This window comes from Neovison vison, chromosome 5, assembly GCF_020171115.1.
Source record: "Neovison vison isolate M4711 chromosome 5, ASM_NN_V1, whole genome shotgun sequence".
Classification (NCBI taxonomy): Eukaryota; Metazoa; Chordata; class Mammalia; order Carnivora; family Mustelidae; genus Neogale; species Neogale vison.
This window is the reverse complement of record NC_058095.1, coordinates 7,582,186-7,605,247: the sequence shown is the minus strand read 5'-3', so window position 1 is coordinate 7,605,247 and position 23,062 is coordinate 7,582,186. Positions and strand designations below refer to the sequence as shown.

At 52.0% G+C, this 23,062-nt stretch overlaps 1 protein-coding gene across 2 annotated transcripts; it reads left to right on the top strand.

The window, feature by feature from the left end:
- The first annotated feature begins 9,892 nt into the window (after positions 1-9,892).
- COG1 (component of oligomeric golgi complex 1) lies at positions 9,893-22,746 on the top strand. 2 transcript variants are annotated; one of them, XM_044247522.1, is made up of 14 exons: positions 9,893-10,210; positions 12,539-12,783; positions 12,934-13,115; positions 13,262-13,432; positions 15,444-15,597; positions 16,345-16,555; positions 16,913-17,704; positions 18,498-18,644; positions 19,118-19,279; positions 20,081-20,208; positions 20,671-20,779; positions 21,214-21,323; positions 21,402-21,480; positions 22,557-22,746. In XM_044247522.1, exons 1-14 carry the CDS (start codon positions 9,896-9,898, stop codon positions 22,692-22,694), a joined length of 2,943 nt encoding a protein of 980 aa, XP_044103457.1. In that variant the 5' UTR covers positions 9,893-9,895; the 3' UTR covers positions 22,695-22,746. The 2 variants fall into 2 exon arrangements, with proteins under 2 accessions (XP_044103457.1, XP_044103458.1); XM_044247523.1 differs by lacking the exon at positions 9,893-10,210 and adding an exon at positions 10,626-10,767.
- The last annotated feature ends 316 nt before the right edge of the window (positions 22,747-23,062 follow it).

The following is a 23,062-nucleotide window of genomic DNA, read 5'->3' as shown; positions in this document are numbered from 1 at the left end:
TTTTTGGTTATTAAACAACGAACCATTTTCCAAATCAGCTAATATGAAACGACGGCTCTTACTCCTGCCATTAGGGGAAAGCTCAGCGGGCACGGACAGCACCAGCCGCGTGACGCAAGATGAAAGCTGGGCCAGGGCCGAAAAGTAAATGCATTGCGTGTCTGCCGATAAGGTGTCCACATTTTCTATCTACACAGGGTGATCCCTTCGGGAGAAGGGGCTTTCCTCCCCGGCCAAGCCTAACTAAACTTCAGTCTCCCCCAGAATGGGCCGGGGATATAACTCCCCCCGCCCGCCCCAAACAGAGCCTCGTCTTCCCCAAACATTCTGGAAACTTAGCAATTCGTGACATGTTGGAAACTGCTGAGTTTGCTCCTGGTGTTTCCTCCGGTGTGAGCCCATGGTCGGCCTGGTGCTAGCCAGAAGGCGAGGCTCGTGCCGCTAATCCCAGGTCTGTAACCATCTGTATCGCTTTTGGGTCCAGCTGGAAACAGATGGCACACTCCAAGGGGGTTAACTAAAATGAATGTAATGAAGGTGCTGTGTGCAGAGGTGTGGGTGGGCGTCAGGGCAACAGCAAGAGAAGGATGAGGCTCCTGGATGCTGCAGACAGGTGGAAAACTTTACCAGCCCTCCAGCTGGAGGGACGAGCGAGCGGATGATGTCACTGGGGCCCAGAGAGATCGGCAGCCACAGGGAAGGTGCGCGTCTATAGGAGCTGTGTCTGTAAAGCCACTCGGCCAGGGCTGGAGTCCGTGAGGACCGCTCTGATCTCCTTCCACAGCTCGACTCGAGCTGGAGGGGAAGAGAGCCAAGGGAGGCAGTCCACAGAGGCCCACCTTGGGGCACCCAGCAGGGAGAGGCCCAGAGCACAGACAGGGTGGCAAGGAGGAGGCCTGTGGACCGTCACCAGCACTCCCATGAACGGCCCAGCCCCCGTGTCGGGACCCCGGCACTCTCAAAGCCGCCCACTCTCCACCAGCATAGCGGGAGGGAGTTCAGGGACACTGCCGCCTTAGGTAGGGGTGAAGCTGAGGGGCCCCGGCGGGGGGCCTTCCAGTGTCAGCAGCACTCTTGAATTCCCAGAGGATAAATGGGATTTTCAGAAAATCATCATCAGATGGTGCAAAAGGGGTCCAGGGTTTGAGTACCACCCACAGAACATTCCGGCTGGTCCGCTCCCAGCCCTGCTCCCTGCTCTGCTTGGGGCACTCACGCTTCCGAATACAATTATATGATCTCCCTTTGGAAGGTATCATTTCCTGTGCACACAACTTCGCAAGTGTCCAGGTCGAGTAGGATACTCTTCCCCTACTCCCATCTACACCAAAAGCCCGTGAAAAAACCAACCTGGCTCTTCAGCACATTTTAACCAGTTGCACGTGCTCCCTAGCCATGTGTACAAACACCGCAACTTCACGTTTTCTTGGGTCTAAAGATCCAGAGTCTTCTATCATCCAGCATTGGGCCAAGCAGGGTTGACGTGTCTCTTTACCCGGCAGGACGTAAACAGAACACCCCACAAACACGCACCCCCAACCCAGGAGAGGGAGAGCCCAGCACAGCTTCCTGCAAACCCAGCTCCTCCTCCTACGGCCCTGCAGCTTCCACAGAGCTCTGCTTTCCCTGGGTCCCAGGCTCTGAAATGGACCCGTCCTCCGTAGACGTCCGCCGCTACTTAGTTTTAGGCTGAGGGCACCCTAAGACTGGGCGCGGTCCTGCCAGTGGCTCATCCCGAGGAAAGGCAGACTAGAAATTGCTTCTTCCCAAGCTACTCCTTCAGGTGTGCCAGGAGGGAAACATCATCTCACCAAACTGTACCCTCACAGCCGAATATTCTCAGGGGGCAGCTGTGCACCCCTGGGAGGCTACTGATCTCTTCTAGGTGAGCCGAGGGTGGCGGCGGGTGTAACCCAACAGCCTCTCTTACCCATCTGCGTCTTCAAGCTGAAGACACTCCCCCAGGTCGGCAGTGACCGCCTGTCCTTGAATTTCTGCCGACTCCCAGTATCGCTGTCCAGGATATCAGCCTGTGTGACCTCACTCCACACACAGCCCCGAAGCACCAAAATAAGGGAACAAGACAAAGATGGACAGAAGGTTTGGGGGTTGGTTCTTTTTTTTTTTTTTTTTTTCCTAATTCCACAAGTAACTTTCAAAAGTGCAAAGAATTCACCTCCTTTGGGGGGAGAGGGGAGGGCTGATCAGAAGGTGACTTCATTCCACACTTCCAAAATTCGAGTGAAGCTGATTATTTTTTTTCTTTCATAAGAATTCTAAAGTGAGGTGTACTTTGAATATTTACTGATTAACATTGTTAGCATACCGGTAAATTAATCAATTACAAAGGTAAATTATTATCCGTGCACTAAAAGCATAGTGAGCATCTACTTTGTTGCGAGACACTGTTCTGGAAGCTGGGAATTCATTGAGATGAGAGACAGACCCAGGCTCCCTCTCTTGTTGTAAGGGAGACACTCAAGAAACAAACACAATACGGAGTGCCTAAGTGGCTCAGGGGGTTAAAGCCTCTGACTTCGGCTCAGGTTATGGTTTCAGGGTCCTGGGATCGTGCCCCGCATCAGACTTTCTGCTCAGCAGGGAGCCTGCTTCCCCCTCTCTCTCAGCCTTCCTCTCTGCCTATTTGTGATCTCTCTCTCTCTGTCAAATAAGTAAATAAAATATTAAAAAAAAGAAAGAAAAGAAACAAATACAACAAATGAGGGAACACGAAGCCTCAATAGTGACCGATGCTCTGATAGAGGTCATGGAAAGTGAAGACAGGTGGTTAGGCACACAGGCCCCAGAGCCAGACAGTCTGGTTTATACCTCAGCTCTGCTACGTCCTAAGAGACTCGCGGTGAATCATATACTCTCCCTCAGCCCCAATTTCCTCCTTGATAAAGTAAAAATAAGAACGGGACCTAGTTCAGAGGGATTTGTGAATCTGGCGAACTGTGAGCATGAAATAATGTACTTAGTTCATATGCAGAGTCTGTAACAGAGGCTGACATGCAGCGAGCCCCCAATAAATGGTAGCTCTTCCTATTTTAGATGGAGGCAACCCGGGTGGGCTTCTCAGAAGCGGCGACCCCCATGTGGCAATCTGGTAAAAGAAACAGCCAGAGGGGTTTCAGTCCGTTGAAGCAACGGATGCTTGCTTCAGTCCGTACGGATGCTTCAGTCCGTTGAATTCGGATGCTTCATCCGACTCTGGGTCAAGCCTGAGATCTAGCCCCACATCAGGCTCCGAGCTAAATGTGAAGCCTGCTTGAGATTCTCTCTTTGCCTCTCCGTCTGCCCCTCCTCCACCTTGCCCATAGTCTTTCTTTAAAAAAAAAGCTAAAATAAATTTAAAAGGTAAGAAAAGAGGGGCGCCTGGGTGGCTCAGTGGGTTAAAGCCTCTGCCTTTGGCTCCCCAGGGTCCTGGGATCAAGCCCCACATGGGGCTCTCTGCTCAGCAGGGAGCCTGCTTCCTCCTTTCTCTCGGCCTGCTTCTCTGCCTACTTGTGATCTCTCTCTGTCAAATAAATAAACAAAAAATCTTTTTAAAAAATGGTTTAAAAGGTAAGAAAAGAAATAGCCAGGGTGAAGAAATGAGCGACACCTTGTTTATGAAACCGAAGGAAGGCAGGTGAGGTAGTAGAGGGCTGGGACAGGTGAGGCCATGCAGGGACTTGTGGTCTTTGATGGTAGTTTGCCTCTGTCCCCAATGGGCAGGAAACCATGGGAAGTTTGAAGCAGGGGATGTGCTAGGATGGACAGTGGATGGACAGTAGGACAGGAAGGACAGGGATCTATTGTAGATCCGGGATCAGCAAGCGATGGTCCGAGGACCAAAGACGGCCCCTCTGCCTGCTTTTGTATACAAAGCGTTATTGGAACACGGCCATGCAAATTCATTTACATCCTGTCTAGTCCTGATTCCCTCTATGGTGGCCTTGTTGGATAGTGACAGAGACGGTAGAGCGCGCAAAGCCCACTGATGTTGGTTCTTGCTAGCAAAAGTTAATCAGCCCCGATTTTGGAGGAAAAGAACCTGTAGGACTTGTAAGTGGGTGGGGTGTGGAGGGTGAGAGAGGGAGGGGTCGAGGAGGTTTCTGGGTCTCCAGGCATGAATCACTGGGTGGTACCATTTTCAGAGATGGAGATGCTCCAGGGGAGGGGGCAGGATGGGTGGCAGGCAGAGTCATTATTTGGGACGTATGAAGCTTGAGATGAGCCTGGGGTGTTGCAGGAGCTCAGGCTGGAGTCACAAATGGACACATCCCCTCAGACACCATTCCTTGCTCTCCATTTCCACGGCTGCAATGACACTCTAACTCACAGGGCCACAGGGCAGGAGGGGATCACCTGGACAGGGAGCGCAGACCAAGAAGGGACCAGTGCTAAGGCTTGAGCCTGGGTCCATGCAGCATCAGAAGTCAAGCACGGGAAGAAGAACCAGCAAAAATGATGGGGAAGTGCTTCACCAGGTAGGAGGGAAGGCCGTGGGGCATGTCTCAGGAGCCCAGAGGAAATAGTGTCCACGGGGGCAGGTCAGATATGCTGAAACTGAGATGCAGCTGAAGCTGGCAAGTTGGCCTTCCTCGCTTTTACTGGACGGGGTGGGGATGTGAGAAGCCCGTACGGGGGCAGCTGAAGAAGAGAATCAGAAGGGCCTGGAGACAACCTGTCCTTATGCAGAGAAGAGAGATGGGCAGGGGCAGACAGGAGGCACGCAGACAACAGAGCATGTTTGTAACATGGGAGCTACCAGAGAATATTTTAAAGATCCAGGTTTTACCCACCATCTGCAAACTGAGCGTTCCTACAGAACCTTTCCGTAGCTTGAATGGCTCAAAGAAGCAATTACCATTAATTCATACGGGGAAAATGAAAAAAAAATAATGCTCTCACGCCCAAAAAATCACCTCTCTTAGCCTTTTCTGAGTGCTCTCCGGGCTTCTGCAAAACCGACGCTGGATGCTGTTTGCGCTTTTTGCCTGTTGTTCGTAAAAGTGAAATCCTCTTTCTTTTGGCTAGCGAAAACAGGTACCAACGGAGGTCTTTCTTCAAAGCAAAGGAGCCTAACGTGACCTTTTGAAAAGCGGGGCATGCCTGTGATGGGAATGATCCGGCCGAGTGGGAGAAAACTGGACCGTGGAGAGAAGGAAGTGAAACCTCTGAGAGGTGGGGAGTGAGATCCAGAGGTCAAGTGGAGAGGTCAATGGAGCAGGAACACTGCTCTAACAAGAGAGCCCACAGAGAATCTAACTACATACACCAGCAGGCTGACAGACGCGGCGGGTTTCACATGAGGACATCCGTGTCTGATTACTTAGATTTTTTCTCCACAGAAAGGCTCAGCAGCGAGGGTGGAACGGCAGGGAAGGGAAAAGACAACGTACAGGGCGTGAAGTCTGAGCTTATTACAGAGTCACCCACTGCTAATCAAATGTCTTTTGTATTCTCCACGGCACCTAGCGCACAGCTAGTGAACACCGTACACGTTCAACCCCACACTGATTAAGGACGTCACGTGTGCAGCATGAACTCTGCAACACCTTTCCGCCACCCGGTCCCCCCCCAGTCAAGGTACTGAGAACGTGCGCAGCCCAGACGTTTCCCCCCCAGTCAAGGTACGGAGAACGTGCGCAGCCCAGACGTTCAGGCTCCTTTCATCGGGGGTGAGGCCTACCTGGCTACTTGTCCAAGGCAGAGCGTCAGGGATCCGCAAACAGTCAGATAATCACCTCTTTGTCAGCCCCGCAGACACAGCTGGTGAACACATCTAAAGATGAGACACATCTAAAGATGACTGCGTTAGGCTCCATCCCACTGGCATCCCGGCCCAGAGAGAACACCCAGCGTCTGAATCCCACCGGCCTTCTGTCTGGCCGGCCCCTGGCATTCCTTTTACCAACAAGGGCTGCTTTTGCAGCCTCAAATTCCCTATCTTTCCTCCCCTCCCTGTTCATCTGTTGTTGCTGCCTCTCCTTTTCTTTTTTTCTCTCGCCTGTTCTGTCTCTTCTAGGGCAGCCAGAGGGGAACCTATTTTTAAGGCTCCCAGGTAAGCTGGCTTCTTCCGCCTGTTCTCTCTTCTCTGGGTGTGCCCTGCGCTCTTCACACCGCAACTCTGTGAGGGGATGGCCCTCCCTCTGACATCATGGTAGGGGGTCCGGGCTGGTGGGGGGGGTAGTCTTCTGCAGGTTTGCTCTTCAGACGGAACATGGACCTGTCTGACTTGCGGCCACCATTTGTCAAAGGAGAGGGACTGAAACAAGCACATGAGAAGGCTGATATGGTTAGAATGTCTTATGGCCTTTGGTACTTTGACTATTAAGTAATTGATGGCAGAAAATCCTTTCTCTTTTCCCAATGCAGCCTTGGAACCGGTACCCTGTGATTCTGTGACATGTATTCATGATCCTAGTCACTCATCATGCAAATATTTATTGACACAGCCTAGGATCCAAGGTCTCCGGGACCCTTTCCCAGATGCTAGACCGCATATTGCATAAGGGAAGGTGAACTTCTGGTCTCTGCAAAGACCAGTTTAGAACCCTTCTATTTCAGGCATTATGCTGCCTTGCTTTCCGTATTCCTATTAAAAAGTAAGGACAAACGTGTCCCCCTAACAGTCTGAATGAAACCACAATGCCAGTCGGCCCAGAGACAGCAAACATGTCAGGACAAATTCCCAGTTTTGAAAGCGAGCCCTAGGGGCGCCTGGGTGGTTCAGTGGGTTAAGCCTCTGCCTTCGGCTCAGGTCATGATCCCAGGGTCCTGGGATTGAGCCCCACATGGGGCTCTCTGCTCAGCAGGAAGCCTGCTTCTCCCCCACCATCTCTGCCTGCCTCTCTGCCTACTTGTGATCTCTGTCTGTTAAACAAACAAATAAAATATTAAAAAAAAAAAAAAGAAAAAAAGAAAGAAAGCAAGCCCTCCAGCACACAGGCTCTGGGAGACCAGGCCTGGCCACAGTGCCACATGACCCCAAATCACTCTCCAGCTCTGGTCCTGAGACAACTGCAGAAGGTAGCAAACAGCGTGGGCACCATCTGAATGTTGCTCAGAATTGTTTGGCCCATCTGTCTCTGGATGTTCTGAAATTTTCTTTGAAGATAATAATGTGACACAAGAAAGATCAAGGACTTTAGAGTCAGGCTGACCGGGATGTGTAGACAGGCTTGGCTGCTGACCAGCTGTGTAATCTCGGGCAGGTGACTTGGTTCTGCTGAACCTGGCTTTATCTAGCAAACAAGCCTGAGACCACCTAGGCTGTAGGATTATTATTAGGATTAAAGGTAATATATGCGAAGTGCCCAGATGGGGCTCAAAATAACAACTATTATAATTGGCAGAATGCCTGGGTTTCAATTCAGAAGCCCAGGATGATCTAAACATAATCCCTTAAATGTAAACACTGGATGTCTTTTACCCCTTAAAGATTTAAGGTACAAAAAAGAAAATGACACCAAGACATCCTCCCTTCCCCACCCCACCCCCCACACGAAAGGCGTGGCACACACGCCTCCTTAAACCAAAACAAAATGATGGCGATAAAACTCGTAAGTGCCCTTTGCTTACGTACCCCTTGAGAAAAACAAAAAGACTAGTTTCTTCTCTCTGCCACCCAGTCCCCAGCACCTTCCTTGTCCGGCTGTGGAAGCTCTTGACCCTCATCCTGGTTTGGAGAGCGCCAGACAGCAAAAGCCAAACCAAACCAAACCAAAAACAAACAAACAAACAAACAAGCCACAGAAGAGGAAGGGGACGCGGAACCTTGATGCAGAAGGGAAAGGAAAAGGAGACAAAGTTATGGACACAGTACCTCCAGTGCCTGGTTTCCAGGGCAGGAAGGTTTGGCAACAGCCTCTGTAAGGCACTCGGTTCTGCACGCAGAAGAGCAACAGCGACATCTTCAGGGAAGCCAGAACTTGGCTGGGGAAGCAGAGGAAAGATCTGCTTTCAGACCATAACCCCGCAGTGAAGATGCCTGCGGAGAGCTGGCCTTTTCTCTACCTGAGATGATGGGTGAGTGCAGAGTGCAAGTCCTCTCATCCAAACTCCCAAGTCCCCCACCAAAACGGAGGCCTCAACAGACCTCCCTCTTGCTGTTAGACAGGCATCAGCCAAACTCTTCCGAAGCTGGAAACTCTCGGAAGGGTGTGTCAGTTAGGGACTCTAGGGCAACCAACCAGACGGATTTTGATCTTCAAAGAAATGAAATGTGTCGGTAAGAACGGGGCAGCTCAGTGTCCGGGAAAGCTGGAGAACCAGGCTCAAGAGATGGGAACAAAGGGAAGTGGAAACAGTCAGAACCCAATCAAAGCATAGCACTGGGCCATCAGTTCTGATGAGGGGGCCTCACTGTGGTCACCCACGGCTGCCACCAGCAGCACCGCCAGCATGGGCAGCTCGGAGTTCCTGCTGGATTCAATGTCCCTGCTGCTGCCTCACATCTCTTGCTCTCCGTCTAAAGCCCCAAGCTGCTGTCTGATTAGCCAATCCCGGGCCCACAGACTTGCATCATAGCTGTAAGGGGTCCCTGGAAAAGATCTCGCCCCACAGAGGTGATTTCCCCAAATACAGAAAAGACATTCCACAGATGCTGGGCAGAGAGCATCAACGAAACGTCCCCTACAGAACGAGACTGATGTGACAGCAAATTGCAGAGCTAGCACCATGGCGTGTTTTGAGTCTGCGGGAGGTTGTGTGACAAAAGCAAAAAAAGCACATGCCAGGAATTTAAAAATCCCAGGGAGATCCCATCCCTTATTTCCTAAGCAACTCAGGTGGGCAAATAAGCTTCTCTGGGTTTTTGCACGGAATAGAAATATCCCTACCTACTTTGTAAGGCTGATGTGTATATCAAATCAGTTAACTTCGTGTACAGGCTTTGACAATTACACTGAGTAAACCCTTTAGTGTCTTGGGGATCCAGGTTATCCAGCTGTAAAATGAGGATATTCCCTACGTCGCAGGACTTCGTGAGGTTTAAATGAACAACTTGATTTACAAATTGAAATCTGCTGTTTGGGATTTCCCTCAAAGAAACAGAGGTGGAGGGTGGACACAGAGAAGGCTGACCATGACGTAGCGGTAAACCTGGCGGGTTGGCACAGGACACCATGCTCTCCAGGTTAGCTCTTACATAATAAATTTTTTTTGTTTGTTTGTTTTTGTTTTGTTTTTTTTTTTAAACGAAGGGTCTTGGAAGTACCTAGAAGAGTAAGGCCTCACTCCCCGCCCCGCACCCCCAGGCGTTTTCAGGCCACCACGCTCCACCCCACGAGGGAGCCAGCGCATCCTTCGTGGTGAAACGAAAGCCCCCAAATGATGGACATCAAAGAAAAACCGAAGCAAAGCGAGCGGACGCGGGCCTTAGGGAAGAGGCGGTCCGGAACTGCGAAGTTGCCGATGAACCCGAACGGCTCCCATCCCCACCCGGGCACTGCATTCGGTCAGGGGCCCAGAGAACGATGACAACGACGCCAAGGAAGGCCGCACGCCGGTGCCAGGAGGCGCCGCGGGGAGCCGAGGGGTCGGGCTGTGCCGGGCCTTCGGGAGGCTGTGGCTCTCCGCGTCCCGAGCAGGCGGCGCCGTCGGACCGCGGACGCAGAGTTAGGACGCGGCCGGGGGGCACCTGCCCCGGGCGGCACCAACCCCGGGGCGGGAGTTTGGATCCCCGCCACAACGCGCGCGCAGACCAACGGCCAGCTCCCGCGCCTGCGCCAAAAAACAACAAAACCACCGCCCGTCTCACCCCTGCCCCGCCCCTCTGCCACCCCGATGAGCTCCGAACAGGCAAGGCCCGCAGTGGGGCGGAAGCGCTTCCGCCCGCACCCAAAATGGCCTCCGGGCGGGCCTCCGGGCGGAAGTGACCCGTCGGGTCGCTGACGGGTCCACCATGGCGGCCGCGGTCGCTTCTCCCGCGCTGAAGCGGCTGGATCTGCGCGACCCCGCGGCGCTTTTCGAGACACATGGAGCGGAGGAAATCCGAGGGTTGGAGCGCCAGGTGCGGGCCGAGATCGAGCACAAGAAAGAGGAGCTGCGGCAAATGGTGGGCGAGCGGTACCGCGACCTGATCGAGGCGGCCGACACCATCGGCCAGATGCGCCGCTGCGCCGAGGGGCTGGTGGACGCGGTGAAGGCCACCGACCAGTACTGCGCCCGTCTCCGCCAGGCTGGCTCGGCCGTCTCCCAGCCCCCAGAAGAGCCGCAGGTCAGCCCCTCACGCCGGGTCCAACACCCCGGTCCCGCACCCCCCTGGGGACCCGCCTCCCGCCCTCCCGCGGCCGCCGGTCAGTCCCCGTCCCCGCGCGAGCCTCACCTGCCTCGGGGAAGAGCCTGCTGCGAATTTCTAGACTCCCCTCCTCCGGGGAGAACGCCGGCGGTCCTTTGGCCGTCTGCGGGCCCGGCTCATTCTGCAGCTCCCTTCGGGAGCCTTCCCTGACTTCCGGGCCCTGATTCCCTCGCCTGTCTCGTGGCTTCGCTGGGCTCTCCCAGCCTTCGATGGAAACGCCAGGGGTCTCTCGCTAGACCAGCTCATTCCCTGGGTAACGTTTCCCGACATGCTCACAGCCTGCTTCTCCCTTATGTTGCCACCTTCCCCTCATATGGTTCATTTCTCATCCCAGGCTTTCCCCCACCTCACTCCCGAGAGTAAGCTCCCCAAACCCAAAGAGCTATTCTGCCTTTGGTGGAGTCGTTGAATGACTGTACCAGACGGCAAGCGCCCTTCTTCCAACAGTGGAACATTTTCCTTTTAGGGAACTAAAGGTATTCTAATCAAGTTATCCTAAGTGGGGTTTTGTTTTGGTTTTTTGTTTTTTCCTTCAAACGCTAATGATTAGACCTGGCGTGCGTGTACATCCTTAACTAACTGAGTACATCCTTAACTAACTGAGCCACCCAGGCACCCATAAGTACATCCTAATACTGGAACAGCATTTTGCATCCTAGGGAATATCGACTTAGGAATGACTAAGTGAACGGGTAGGGAGGGTCAGAAAGATAACCGGGAATTTGTTAACGACCCCTTATAGGGGAAGAACCCTATAGGACATGGAAGAACTTCCAAAATACAATTTAGAACTTCTCCGTCTTGGAACTTTTTAATACAACTGTGTTTTAGAAGAATCTGGGTCAGTGGGCAGGGCTCACACAACAACACAACCTTTGAAATGAGAGACCTCGTCCCTCTCCTCTCTAAGCTGTGCATTTATGCCTGCTTCCTCCTGGGTGGCCAGCCTTTCCTATAGCTGAAGATTGATTCATGGTTTATTAGAAAGCTAACTGGTACTGTGCCTGACTTTAGAAATGTATTTATTTTTTATAGTTGTTATATCTGAGTTATTCTCAGACCCACAAAAATTTGAGTGCCTTCTGTGTGTCCAGGCACAAAGAAACAGAAGCCCTCTAATTCCTGCTCTGAAGGAGCTTACAATCTAGTTGAGGGATTAAATGCATGGAAAGTTGATGAGAAAACTGAATAATTCAGAGTAACAGTAGAAAGCATTTTAGGATAATGGGTGATTGATTAGAAAATAATTACGTAATTTACCGTGAGATTTCTGAAGGAAGTCACTTCAGGCTTGAGTCCTTCTCGGTAAGGAGGGCCTTCATGACAGATGAGATTTGGAATGTAGGTCTGGAGTATGAAAAGATAAGAACAGGTAATCAGTTTGATTAAAGCAGGAGTTCTCAGCCCTGGTGCTTTTGACATTTGGGGCTAGATCACTTTGTTGTAGACGGTTGTGTGCATTCTATGATGTTTATAAGCAACTTTGGCCTCGAACCACTAGACACCTATAGTACCCTTCTTCCCCCTCCTGATGTCTTCAGATCGGAACCATCGGAAAGATATGAATCTCCTGGGAACTTGGGAGTGGAGTGCTTAGGTATGCTGAGATACATATGGAAGGCAGATGACTAAAATTTTTGGTAGGGAGATGAATTTAGTTTTGAACATACCGATTATGGAATGGCAGAGAAACTTAGCAGGGCAGCAACAGAAAAGGCGCCAGTGGGACTTGGGAGTGGGGAGGTCTAAGAAAGAGGTGGGTGTGGTGTTCTGCTAAGAGGTGATGCTCTAGGGTAGGAGTCCTGGAGTAAGGCAGACGGGGAGAGGCCTGAGCACGACACGGATGAAGATCTGACGGAGGAGTAACAGAGGAGTCCTTCACACACTCAAAGAAGCAGGAGCAAGTGTAGGGAGGCTGAACGTCAGAAGAAAGAAGGAGAAAGCTCACTTGAGTGGCGGTCTGTAGGGCTCCATGCTGTCGGGGACAACCAGGCTGAGATGACCAGATTAAGTTTGTGTCTCCATGGGACTGAGCCCAGGTGCACCCAGCTGGGAGGGGTGGGTGGGCTCTGCACCGCTCCTGACTCGAGTCATTCTTCAGCACCTAACTTTGAGACCTTTACCAAGTGGCATGGACTCGGGCATAAAGCTTTGTACCCTACAGTACCCCCACATTTCTCCACAAGCCTGCCAGACGCTCACCTTGCACTTGTGTGTTCTGCCTTTGTGCTGTGCCTTCCCCTGTAGCCCCAGCAGCCATCGCAGGAGAAGTTCTACAGCATGGCTGCCCAGATCAAGCTACTCTTAGAAATTCCTGAGAAGATCTGGAGCTCAATGGAGGCCTCCCAGTATCTCCACGCCACACAGCTCTACCTGCTCTGCTGCCACCTTCACAACCTGCTCCGGCTGGATTGCTCTGGTTCCCGATACAGCCCTGTCCTCTCACGATTCCCCATACTCATCCGGCAGGTCGCGGCAGCCAGCCACTTCCGGTACGTGGATCCAGCGAAAAGATCTGCTCTACGGACGGCCATACTTCACCACTACCGGTTTATGGAACGTGTCTTCTATCCTGATAGACCAAGGTCCTTCTTCCCAAGATGTAAAAAATCCCCTGTTGCTCTCTTTCCTCATCTTCCTAGGTCAACTATTCTGCATGAAAGTAAGATGCTGCTCAAATGCCACGCCGTGTCCGACCAAGCTGTGGCTGAGGCCCTGTGCTCCATAATGCTCTTAGAAGAGAGTTCTCCTCGCCAAGCACTAGCAGACTTCCTGTTGGCCAGAAAGGCAGCTATTCAGAAACTTCTAGACCAGTCGCAACGTGGTGGGTTTGGCTTCTTTCCAAAATATAGTCCTTAAACAAGGGAATGGAGAAGGGGGAGCCGAGGGGAGACTGAAGCACCTAGAATGTTCTCTGTTTCTCACTTTACTAAAGAAAACCATTTACAGAAGGATGGTTTCTTCTTGTAGGTGCCGGCATCAAGACCCAGATTTGCTCATTAGTGGAGCTGCTGGCTACCACTTTGAACCAAGCTCATGCTCTTTTCTACACTTTACCAGAAGGTCAGCTGCCAGATCCGTCCCTGCCATGTGGCTTGCTCTTCTCAACTCTGGAGACCGTCACAGGCCAGCATCCTCCCGGTGAGCTCTTAACCAACCTTCCCTATTCTCAGGTTATTCATCTGTTACCGATCGGCACCTGCCACGTGGCTGCTGCTGCGCCGGCGCTGGGGATACAGCAGTGCACGGGACAGATACGGACCCCATCTTCATGGAGGCCACGGTCTAGTGGTAGAGGCAAATACTGAACTCACAAATACTTATCAAATAACAAAATGGCCACTACTATGAAGGCAAAGTACAAGTTGATTTGGGAACACTGAAAAGGAGGCATCCCACCAGTAGTGATGCTTTCCCTGGAGAATAGTGGGTTTTTTTTTTTTAAAGATTGTATTTATTTGTTTGAGAGAGAGAGAGACCTTGAGCGGAGAGACGGTCAGAGGGAGAAGCAGACTCCCTGTGGAGTTGGGAGCCGGATGTGGGGCTCGATCCTGGTACTCCTGGATCATGACTTAGGCTGAAGGCAGTTGCTTAACCAGCTGAGCCAGCCAGGCACCCTGGAGAATATTTAAAACCTGAAAGTTCGGTAAGAGTTAGGTGAAGAAGGCAAGGGAAAGAGTTCCAGGCAACAGGAATGGGATGTGCAAAGGTCCTGAGGCAAGGAAGATGTTCGTATATTTGAGAAACTAAAAGTAAGCTGGTGAAGCTAAGGGGTATTGGGTGGGAGGAAAAGCAGCATGAGGAGAGACATGGTCAGTCTATTAGATGTGACCAGATAATGCAGAGCTGTGCAGACCAGGCTAGGGAATTTGGACTTTATCCAGAGAACGATGGATAGCTTGTGAGGACGTTCCAGGCTTATTCGTCTTCTACAATATGTTCCCATACATCCTGTGCTTTTATTTGATAGCATTTATCCTAACTGGAATTAAATACAGTTGGCTTTTACATGGCAGAGGTTCTCCATGGGGTCTGCAGTGGATGCCAAGAGCTCACCTGGGAGGCTGTCGTCATTACCTGGGTGGCAGATGATGGGGGCCAACTGGACAACTTGGACATCTGTTTAGCAGGGGATTTGGTGGATTGGTGGGGAGGGTATGGAAAGGAGGTGTCCAGGTTTACTAGAAAAGGAGCTGGTTTGAAAGGGCTGATTATGAGTTCACTCTTGAAAATATTGCTTTAGGGACAGTTAAGCCCCTGGAACGGGAATGTGGAGTGGGCAGGTGACTATGGGTCCAGAACAGCAATAAGAGGTCCGGCTGGAGACACAGATCTGTGCACACGGCTGTTGTCTGAAGCTGTGGGAGAGGGGCCGTGATAGGAAGGAGAGAGGATGGCAGAGGACTGTGCCTCGGTGCTCCAGAACGCAGGCCAGGCAGAGGAGGCCCAGCCACGGGTAGCAGAGAAACAACAGGAGGACAGCCACCTGGTCATTTTCAGAGAGACAGATGTATTATGTAGCCTCTCCTTGGGCTTTCTTTACCTTCCGAGGGAGCCACTTCCTTATGCCCTGGCTTCCCTCTAGGTGCTTCCACCTAATGCTTTACCCCCTCATGCAAGGTGAGTGTGGGCTAATTATCGTGGCTTTGGACGACAAGTGCAAAGGCCCCTAGAAGGACTCCTGTGTTTCCAACTCTGGAGGTGCTCGCTCACGCACAGAACACAGTGAAGGGGCCTCCCAGAGTCGCCCCACAGATGCCTGTGTCCTTCTTGGGAAGACACCTCTGAGGTGCTGCAGCCCACCAGCCAGGTGCGGGGTCTTCCGCTGGCCAGAGGATGGTGAGGAAAGGGAGACTACCACCTTGTGACAGCTTCGAGGGCCAAGCATCAAGCGCTCAATACTGCTTTCCCTCCCTGCCTTGTCCCCACTTCCTTCCTCCCTGTCCTTCCCCTTCTTTGCTGGGGTGCCCAGAGTTGGCGGGAACCTGCCAGTTCCCTGATGAACATATATTCTAGACTTTCCTATCCCAGGGGTTCAGGCTGACACGCCCAGAGGAAGACTAGATGATTTCTGGAAATTGCTTCTAGGTCCATTTTTTAACACTCCTTTCAAAGGACGGCCCCGATGACTTGTCACTGGGCCTTCTCTTAGGAAAGGGCACCGGTGTTCTGCAGGAGATGAAGCTCTGCAGCTGGTTCAAACACCTGCCGGCATCTGTCGTCCAGTTCCAGCCGGCGCTCCGGACCCTGGCGCAGCCCATCAGCCAGGAGTACCTGAAAGACACGCTGCAGAGATGGATCCACATGTGAGTAGCCAGAACTTTCCTGAGGCCGGCAGGGACCACCCATGCAGCCACACAAGAGCCACTGAGGCCACTGAGAAAGGAGGGAGAGGCATGATCGTCCAGACAGTGCTCTGCCTGCTGCCCTCTGGGTCGTACCAGTCACTGGCTCAGCCTGCAGACACTGCCTTCGTGGCCGGTTAGCCCCAACTGTGAAGAACCAAGAATGAGATCGTCTTTCAGATATTACCTACAGGATTTAATATTCTGTGTAAGAGTTCGGCCACTCTTAAGTTTTTATTTAAATGCAATGGTTTTTGAAGCCATTCCAGGGGCTCTAGACTTCCTTCCAAACAGATACCTCAGGGAGGCGAGGGTGGACCTCACCCCCAAACCTTGCCAGAAATGCCGTTTATACATATTTATAAAAACCCTGAGAGATACAAGTACTAATGTGGGGACCCAGGTGGAGGTTTTCGAGTGGAGTCCTGCATTTCTTTTCTTTCTTTTTTTTTTTTTTTTAAATTAATTTATTTAAAAGACAGAGATCACAAGTAGGTAGAGAGGCAGGCTGAGAGAGAGATGGAAGCAGGCTCCCTGCTGAGCAGAGAGCCCGATGCGGGGCTCCATCCCAGGACCCCGGGATCATTACTGGAGCCGAAGGCAGAGGCTTTAACCCACTGAGCCACCTAGGCGCCCCTGCAGCTTTTCTTAATAAAGGTGTGAAAACCGTGAATCTTATCAGATCCAAGAAAAATGATTTTGTCGCAGGTGTAACGAAGACATTAAAAACGGGATCACCAACCTGCTTACGTACGTGAAGAGCATGCAAGGTCTCGCAGGGGTCCGCGATGCCATATGGGAACTACTTACCAACGAATCCACCAGTCACAGCTGGGAGGTGATATGTCAGCGGCTTCTCGAGAAGCCCCTCTTGTTCTGGGAGGATCTGATGCAGCAGCTGTTCCTGGACCGATTACAGGTGAGGAGATCACATGGTCCGAGTGCTCCTGGCCAGTCCTAGTACAAGCTTTTGACTGGGGAGCTTGGGTCACCTCCTGAGTGTACTCTTTCTCGGCTAACTGACTCGGGGATGGCTCTTCTGGAAAATGAACCTAGAAATGAGCAGAGACCCAGACTCTGGTGCAGAACGAGACCACGCCTCTGTCACCTGATCGGGAGCGCGTCTGTAGCCATCAGTGACGACTCCTTTCTCTGCCACCACTGCGTCATCCTCCTGAGCATGCTGGAGAACACGCAGAGTGCCAGGATGGACTGCCGCTGGGGGCAGATTTCCTGAAGGAGTCCTGACTGGAGCGCCTCTCTCGCTTTCTTTCAGACTCTGACCAAAGAAGGCTTTGACTCCATCTCCACCAGCTCCGAGGAGCTGCTCGTCTCGGCCCTGCAGGAGCTTGAGGGCAGCGCCAGCAGCTCCAGTTCCAATAAGCACATCCACGTGGAGCACAACATGTCTCTCTTCCTGTGGTCCGAGAGCCCGCAAGACCTGCCTCCTGACGCCGCCTGGGTGAGCGTGGCACACCGAGGGCCCTTGGCCAGCAGCGGGCTCTCCATGAAGGCGCAGGCCATCAGCCCTTGTGTCCAGAACTTCTGCTCTTCCCTGGATTCTAAACTGAAGGTGAAGCTGGATGACCTCCTGGCTTACCTCCCCTCCGCGGACGTGTCCCTGCCCAAGGACATCTCCCCCGGGCCTGCCAAGGGCTGTGCCTTCGACAGGTATGCGGACGCCGGGACGGTGCGGGAGACGCTGCGGACCCACTCGACGGCGTGCATCAAGCACATCACCGCGCGCGTCCAGGCAGAGCTGCAGGGCGCCGAGCAGGCCATGCAGGGGCAGCAGGGTGTCCTTGGCGGTGTCAAGTTGCCTGCGGTGCTCTTCATGGCCAGACTCTGCCAGTCTCTGGGAGACCTGTGTCCCCATCTGAAGCAGTGCATCTTGGGAAAGTCAGGGAGCTCCGAGAAACCTGCAAGGGATCCCAGGGCTCTGAAAAAACAAGGAAAGGGGAAAACACAGGAAATAATTCCTGTGCAGACCAAGTGGCAGGAAGTTAAGGAACTCCTCCTCCAGCAGAGCGTGATGGGCTACCGTGTCTGGAGCTCAGCAGTTGTGAAGGTGAGTGACTCGCACACCGTCTTCCCGTGCTCCCCGGGCAGCCCCATCCTGCCTCCCTTCCGTCATGTTCCAGGCTGGCCAGCGCAGGCAGGTCTTTTTTTCTTTTGAGAAAAATTCAATAAAACCTATTTTATTTTATATCTCTGTGATGTACCTGTAAGTATTGAACTAGGGAGATGTCAGTTGTAACAAAGATGGCATGTGTAGCTTTGGCATAGCTTGACTTTCCAGTCTACTTCTATTTTTTTTTTTATTTGTTTCTTTAAATTCAGTTAATTAATGTAAAACGTATTACTGGTTTCAGAAGTACAGGGCTGGAATTCATCAATCTTACATAATACCCAGTGCTCACTGCGTCGCGTGCTCGAGGGAGTAAGAGTTCTTACTTCGGTTGCTTCCACTTCTCTGGGGTAGTGAGACAGCACAGATGTAAAAACCTTTTCCATTCAGATGTTTAGCCTAGATTTTATAGACACGAACTCTGGCTTTTTGTCCTTCCATCTAGTAAGAATGACAGACCTCCCTGGACAAGGGTCTAAATTCCCCACTCTTCCACCCAAATGTCCTATTTCCCGCAGTCTCCCCTGGTGTCTTCAGGGGTGGCCCCTGACATGTGTAAGGTAGTTACTACAAAATTCCCAAGGCTGACGTAATCAGCCTGAAAGTGACGTTTCCACTTGCCACGCTGCCCGTGACCGAAGCAGCAGAAGCTGGGCTGAAGAGAACTCAAGTAGTTTGAGATAGTCCATCAAGGAGCTGAGTGGCCTGTTGGTTATCTGCCTTTTATTACCAGGTTTTGGCTCATGGATTCACCCAGTCGTTACTTTTGGATGATGCCGGCTCAGTCCTGGCCACAGCCACCAGCTGGGATGAACTAGAAATCCAAGAGGAAGCCGAGTCCGGCAGCAGTGTCACGTCCACGATCCGACTCCCTGTACAGGTGAGCGGGTGCCCCCGGGAGAGCACCTGTGGCATGGACTGGGCCAAACAGCCCACTCTGCAGAGAGGAAAAGGACAGGAAAATCAGCCAACATACAGCTTCCTCAAAGAGCCAAAAGTGGTATTGGTAACTTCTGCCATGGGTGGAGTAGACATTGGGCCAAGCAGGTAGTGGACGGTCGGAGAAGTCAGCTAATGATGATTTCCTGTGTAGCGTGGGCTCTGCTCGTTGGAGAGCTGCTCACCCCAAAGTGAAAACAGCATAACGCGTAGTGCCACCTGCCAGGTCAGCCCCCAGCCACCAGAGCAGTGACAGCGATGGTCGCTTTTATCTATTAACTGGCCAGCTGGGAGGGGGTGCCTGGGAGGTCCAGGTCCTGGAGCATGAGCCTAGTAAGGATAAATGGACCCACTTTTACCACGTCTCATTCAGTGGCAGCAGGTCGCTGACTCGACAGTCCTTTGTTCTTGTAGCCGTCCTGGTACGTCCAGTCCTTCCTGTTTAGCCTCTGCCAGGAAATTAATCGGGTTGGAGGCCACGCTTTGCCAAAAGTGACACTGCAGGAGATGCTGAAAAGCTGTATGGTCCAGGTGCTGGCTGCCTATGAGAAACTTGCAGAAGAAAAACAGGTGAAGGTAGGTGTTTGAATTCTTTCCCTCTAAAAACCCGATGTTTTTTCACTCGGGTTTGGGCAGTTCCCAGCAAGGATTCCAAGTGTCTACACTCAGTGCGGGCTAATCGGCTAATCGGTAGTGGCTTCCATTCTGCAAGTTCATCACGCCCCTCCCCAGCATCAAGCAGGTCCGTACTGAAAGGCAGTTCAGCGGGAAGGGAAAAAGGCCTGGTGTCCAACCCCAGCACTGCCGCGTATGTGCTGTAGCCTTGGACAAATCACGAAGCTTTCCCGTTTTTTCTGGGGTCAAGTGTGGTCACTTGGAGAACTGCTTGGGAGGAGTGGCGGGTGACCGTGCCCAGGGCAGCATGTGGCACACAGAGGCGCTCGCCTGAGCGAGCTCCTGTCTCCCAGCCCCGCACCGCCCTCGCCCCTTCCCTGGACTCTTCTGCCTGCCGTGGATATGCCCGTTTCATTAGTGATACGTTTAGGACAGCACCAGCTCCTGATCTGGGAGAGAATTCAGGGACGTCTTCTCTCCTGTGCTTCCACAAAATGCCTCTCCTTCATACAACAGATTTTTTTTCTTCAAAAAGGGCAGTCTGGAGCACCCGAAGCCTTTGTTTGAAGGTTTTCAGTTTGGTTTAAGACCAAGTTTTGAACAAAACCCATTGTTGTGACATCAAACTGCCCTTGTTGAGTACACAAAGCTCGTGCTTCTGAAGCAACAAGCTGTATCCCAAACTAAAACATGGAGCTGTTTACTCTGCTCCCGTTACAAATCCTCTCCCTTCTTGGGTGGGGACGGGAAATTCATTTGCAGAAAGAAGGCGCCTTCCCGATGACCCAGAATCGGGCCCTGCAGCTGCTATATGATCTGCGCTGTCTCAGTGTGGTTCTGACGGCCAGGGGTGAGGAGGTGAGGAGTGGCCGCAACAGACAAGACTCCAGGTACGCGCGCCCCAGCAGGCTCTGCCGAGGACACAGAGCTCCTTTCCAGAAAGCCACCAAGAGACAGCCTCTCGTCGTGCGTTAGCTGTTGGCTTTAACCAGGAAGTGCTCGCATGACCAGCTAGATCAGTAATGGCCACCTGCTGGTAAACGCCATGGTCAAGTGCGGTGGGCGGAATCTCAGGCCTCTCTCTTCTGAGTCTGCCTACCACCTCTTGGGTATAATTTGAGCCTCTGGCTCTGTCGCTGACAACATGAGGAAGGAAAGGACTTCACTCAGACATCTTAGCAGGCAGGTTAGAACTCTTGAGGATTACCCAAGCCCGATGGGCAGTGACAAGTGCTACCAAGCCAGCAAGTAAGAATAAATCCAAATACGGGGTTTCCTTAGCATTGAAATGCCATGAGGTTGGGTTTTGACCTAAAAAAAAATGTGAAGAATAATCATACTCCTCCTTCCAGACTTGAGAAAGTGGCTGACTATCTGGAGGCGCTCATTGACCCATTTGACCTGGATGTTTTCACGCCGCACCTCAACAGCAACCTTAACCGCCTGGTGCAGCGAACTTCTGTAAGTCACAGACGTGCTCAGCATGAACGCAGAGCCGGGGGCTCAGACGGCGGTATGAACCCGCTCCAGCCCTTAGTACTCTGGCTGGTGCTGTCGGGAGGGGGCCGGGATGCAAATAGCTCAGGTTAGTTGGAAGGGCTGAAAGAGGATTAGATGAAAATCTCACTGCAGAGGCAGCCGTGATCGCAGCCCTCCAGCTGTAGGTAAGGATTAACGAGGTTTTATCGAGGCCTCGGAAAGAGGAATAAAACAGAGGAGCAGTGTGACTCTGGGATTCTGACCTGTGGGCAGTGAAAAAGGTAATTCTGAAGCGTAGACATTCTGCAAGGAACATTCCCCAAAAGGACAATGAGAAACAAGAGAAGGGATTTTCTCTTTTTAATTGGACAGGGACAAGCCCCGCCTGTCCCTGTGCCCCATTTCCTGTCTGTCAGGTTCTGTTCGGACTGGTCACTGGAACGGAGAATCCTTTCACCCCCCGGAGCTGCACATTCAACTCGCAAGAACCCCATAACATACTGCCCCTGGCGTCAAGTCAGATCAGGTGAGGAGTCAGGGAGCTTGTGTGAGGGCCCCCCAGCTTCCTGTTCATGCCACTGAAATTCTTCATCTTGTCTTGGAGGTTTGGCCTTCTTCCACTGAGCATGACAAGTGCCCGAAAGGCCAAATCAACCAGCAGAAACATCGAAAGCAAAGCCCAGGTAAGTGCCGAGAGCAGGGGGCGTACCCGGGGGATCCGGTCCCTGTCTCCCACCAAACCGCCCGATGAGCTCCCCTTTCAGTAATCGATAAAGAAGCGAGGGACAAAATGCACTAATGCTGCTTTTAATGGCGGCACAATATGGAAGTACAAGGTTTCACTAGCTTGAGCTGAGAGTTTTAAACGATGCCCATTTATACTATCAAGTAGCCTCATAATAGAGACGTTATCTCAGGCTGCCAAGGCTGTAGAAAACAAGCAGGACAGGGTGGAGTTTATTTCTTGCTGTTCGCAGGGTGGAAGAGGTAACCGCTTAACCCAGCACTACCATTGTACTTGTTTAGAAAAAAAACACTTGTTTTGTTGTGGTGGCTTCATCTTCCTATTTCTTGCAGTTGGGTGGGATAAAAGGGAATTTGCTTCCTCGAGTTTGACATTTTGTTACTACACGTTTTATTTCAGTCGACTGCCATCTATTAGGCTGCAGGAGCCCTCCTGGGTACTTCTGAGTTGTGTCGTGTACGCGTGTGCTTGAGCCCAGACGGCTTGTCTTCTCACAGCATCTAGTTCTGTTTGCTTTCTTGTTGGACAGAATGCTAGCAATGTGTCCTTTCCACTTTCCCTGCCATCAAACCCAGTAAGACCAAACTTTGCCTCAAACATCTCGTTGTACAACACGGGAGGCGATAGTGACAAGCACAGGCTCCCCGGCCAGGCCTTCCCCTCCGCAGGCCGGGGCGGCCGGCGCTCCCCCGGAACCCTGACTCTCTGCTTCAAGTAACTGACCTGTAAGTTCCGTCCGTAGGAGAGGCTCAGACCACAGAAAGGAGGTACCTATGTTTACCCTTTTCCTAGGATAGTCCTCCTCTTCAAATGTTCATTCTGTCCCAGAAGATCTCATTTTGTCCCCTATGTCCTTTGTCAGGGTTGACAAAGCACAGAGTCCCCTGGCTAGAGCTATCCATGCTTCTGAGATCCGCTTGTGTGTGCCGTGTGGACTCCGCGTGCCGTGGCGGGTGTGAGCAGGCAGGAGGGTCTGGGTAGACTCTAAGGCACTTTCCTCTACATGCATGGCAGGTTGTCCCCCCGGCACTCTCCCGAGCGGGTGACCCAGCACAGCCTGGCTCCTTGTTCCGACAGCTGGTCAGTGAGGAAGAAGACGCGTCCACGCCTTCGCTGTTCAAGCTAGGTTGGCTCTCTAGTATGACTAAATAACACGGGAACATATCCGTCTCTCTCTAAATAAATACTACATCATTTCTGCTAATGGTGCCTCTGCTTGTTTGTTTCTAAGCCACACCAGTCTTTCCAGTTTCAACAGTGGAATGTGGCCCCCCAGTACCATTAGGGGTTTCTTTACACATACAGTGACTCCTTGTCCAATGGTTTTACAACACTTGTGACTTGAGACAGCAGTTCAGATAGCTTAGAGTCGGTCAGCATTCCCCAGCGCCTTAGTTCTTGAACCCCAAAGCGGATTCCCAGCAAGATCACGGAAACTGCTGATAGAACAAGTCAGTGAGTGAGACAAAGGTCATTACATACTCCTCCACTGTCCGAACTGTGCCCTGTTTCCTACTAAG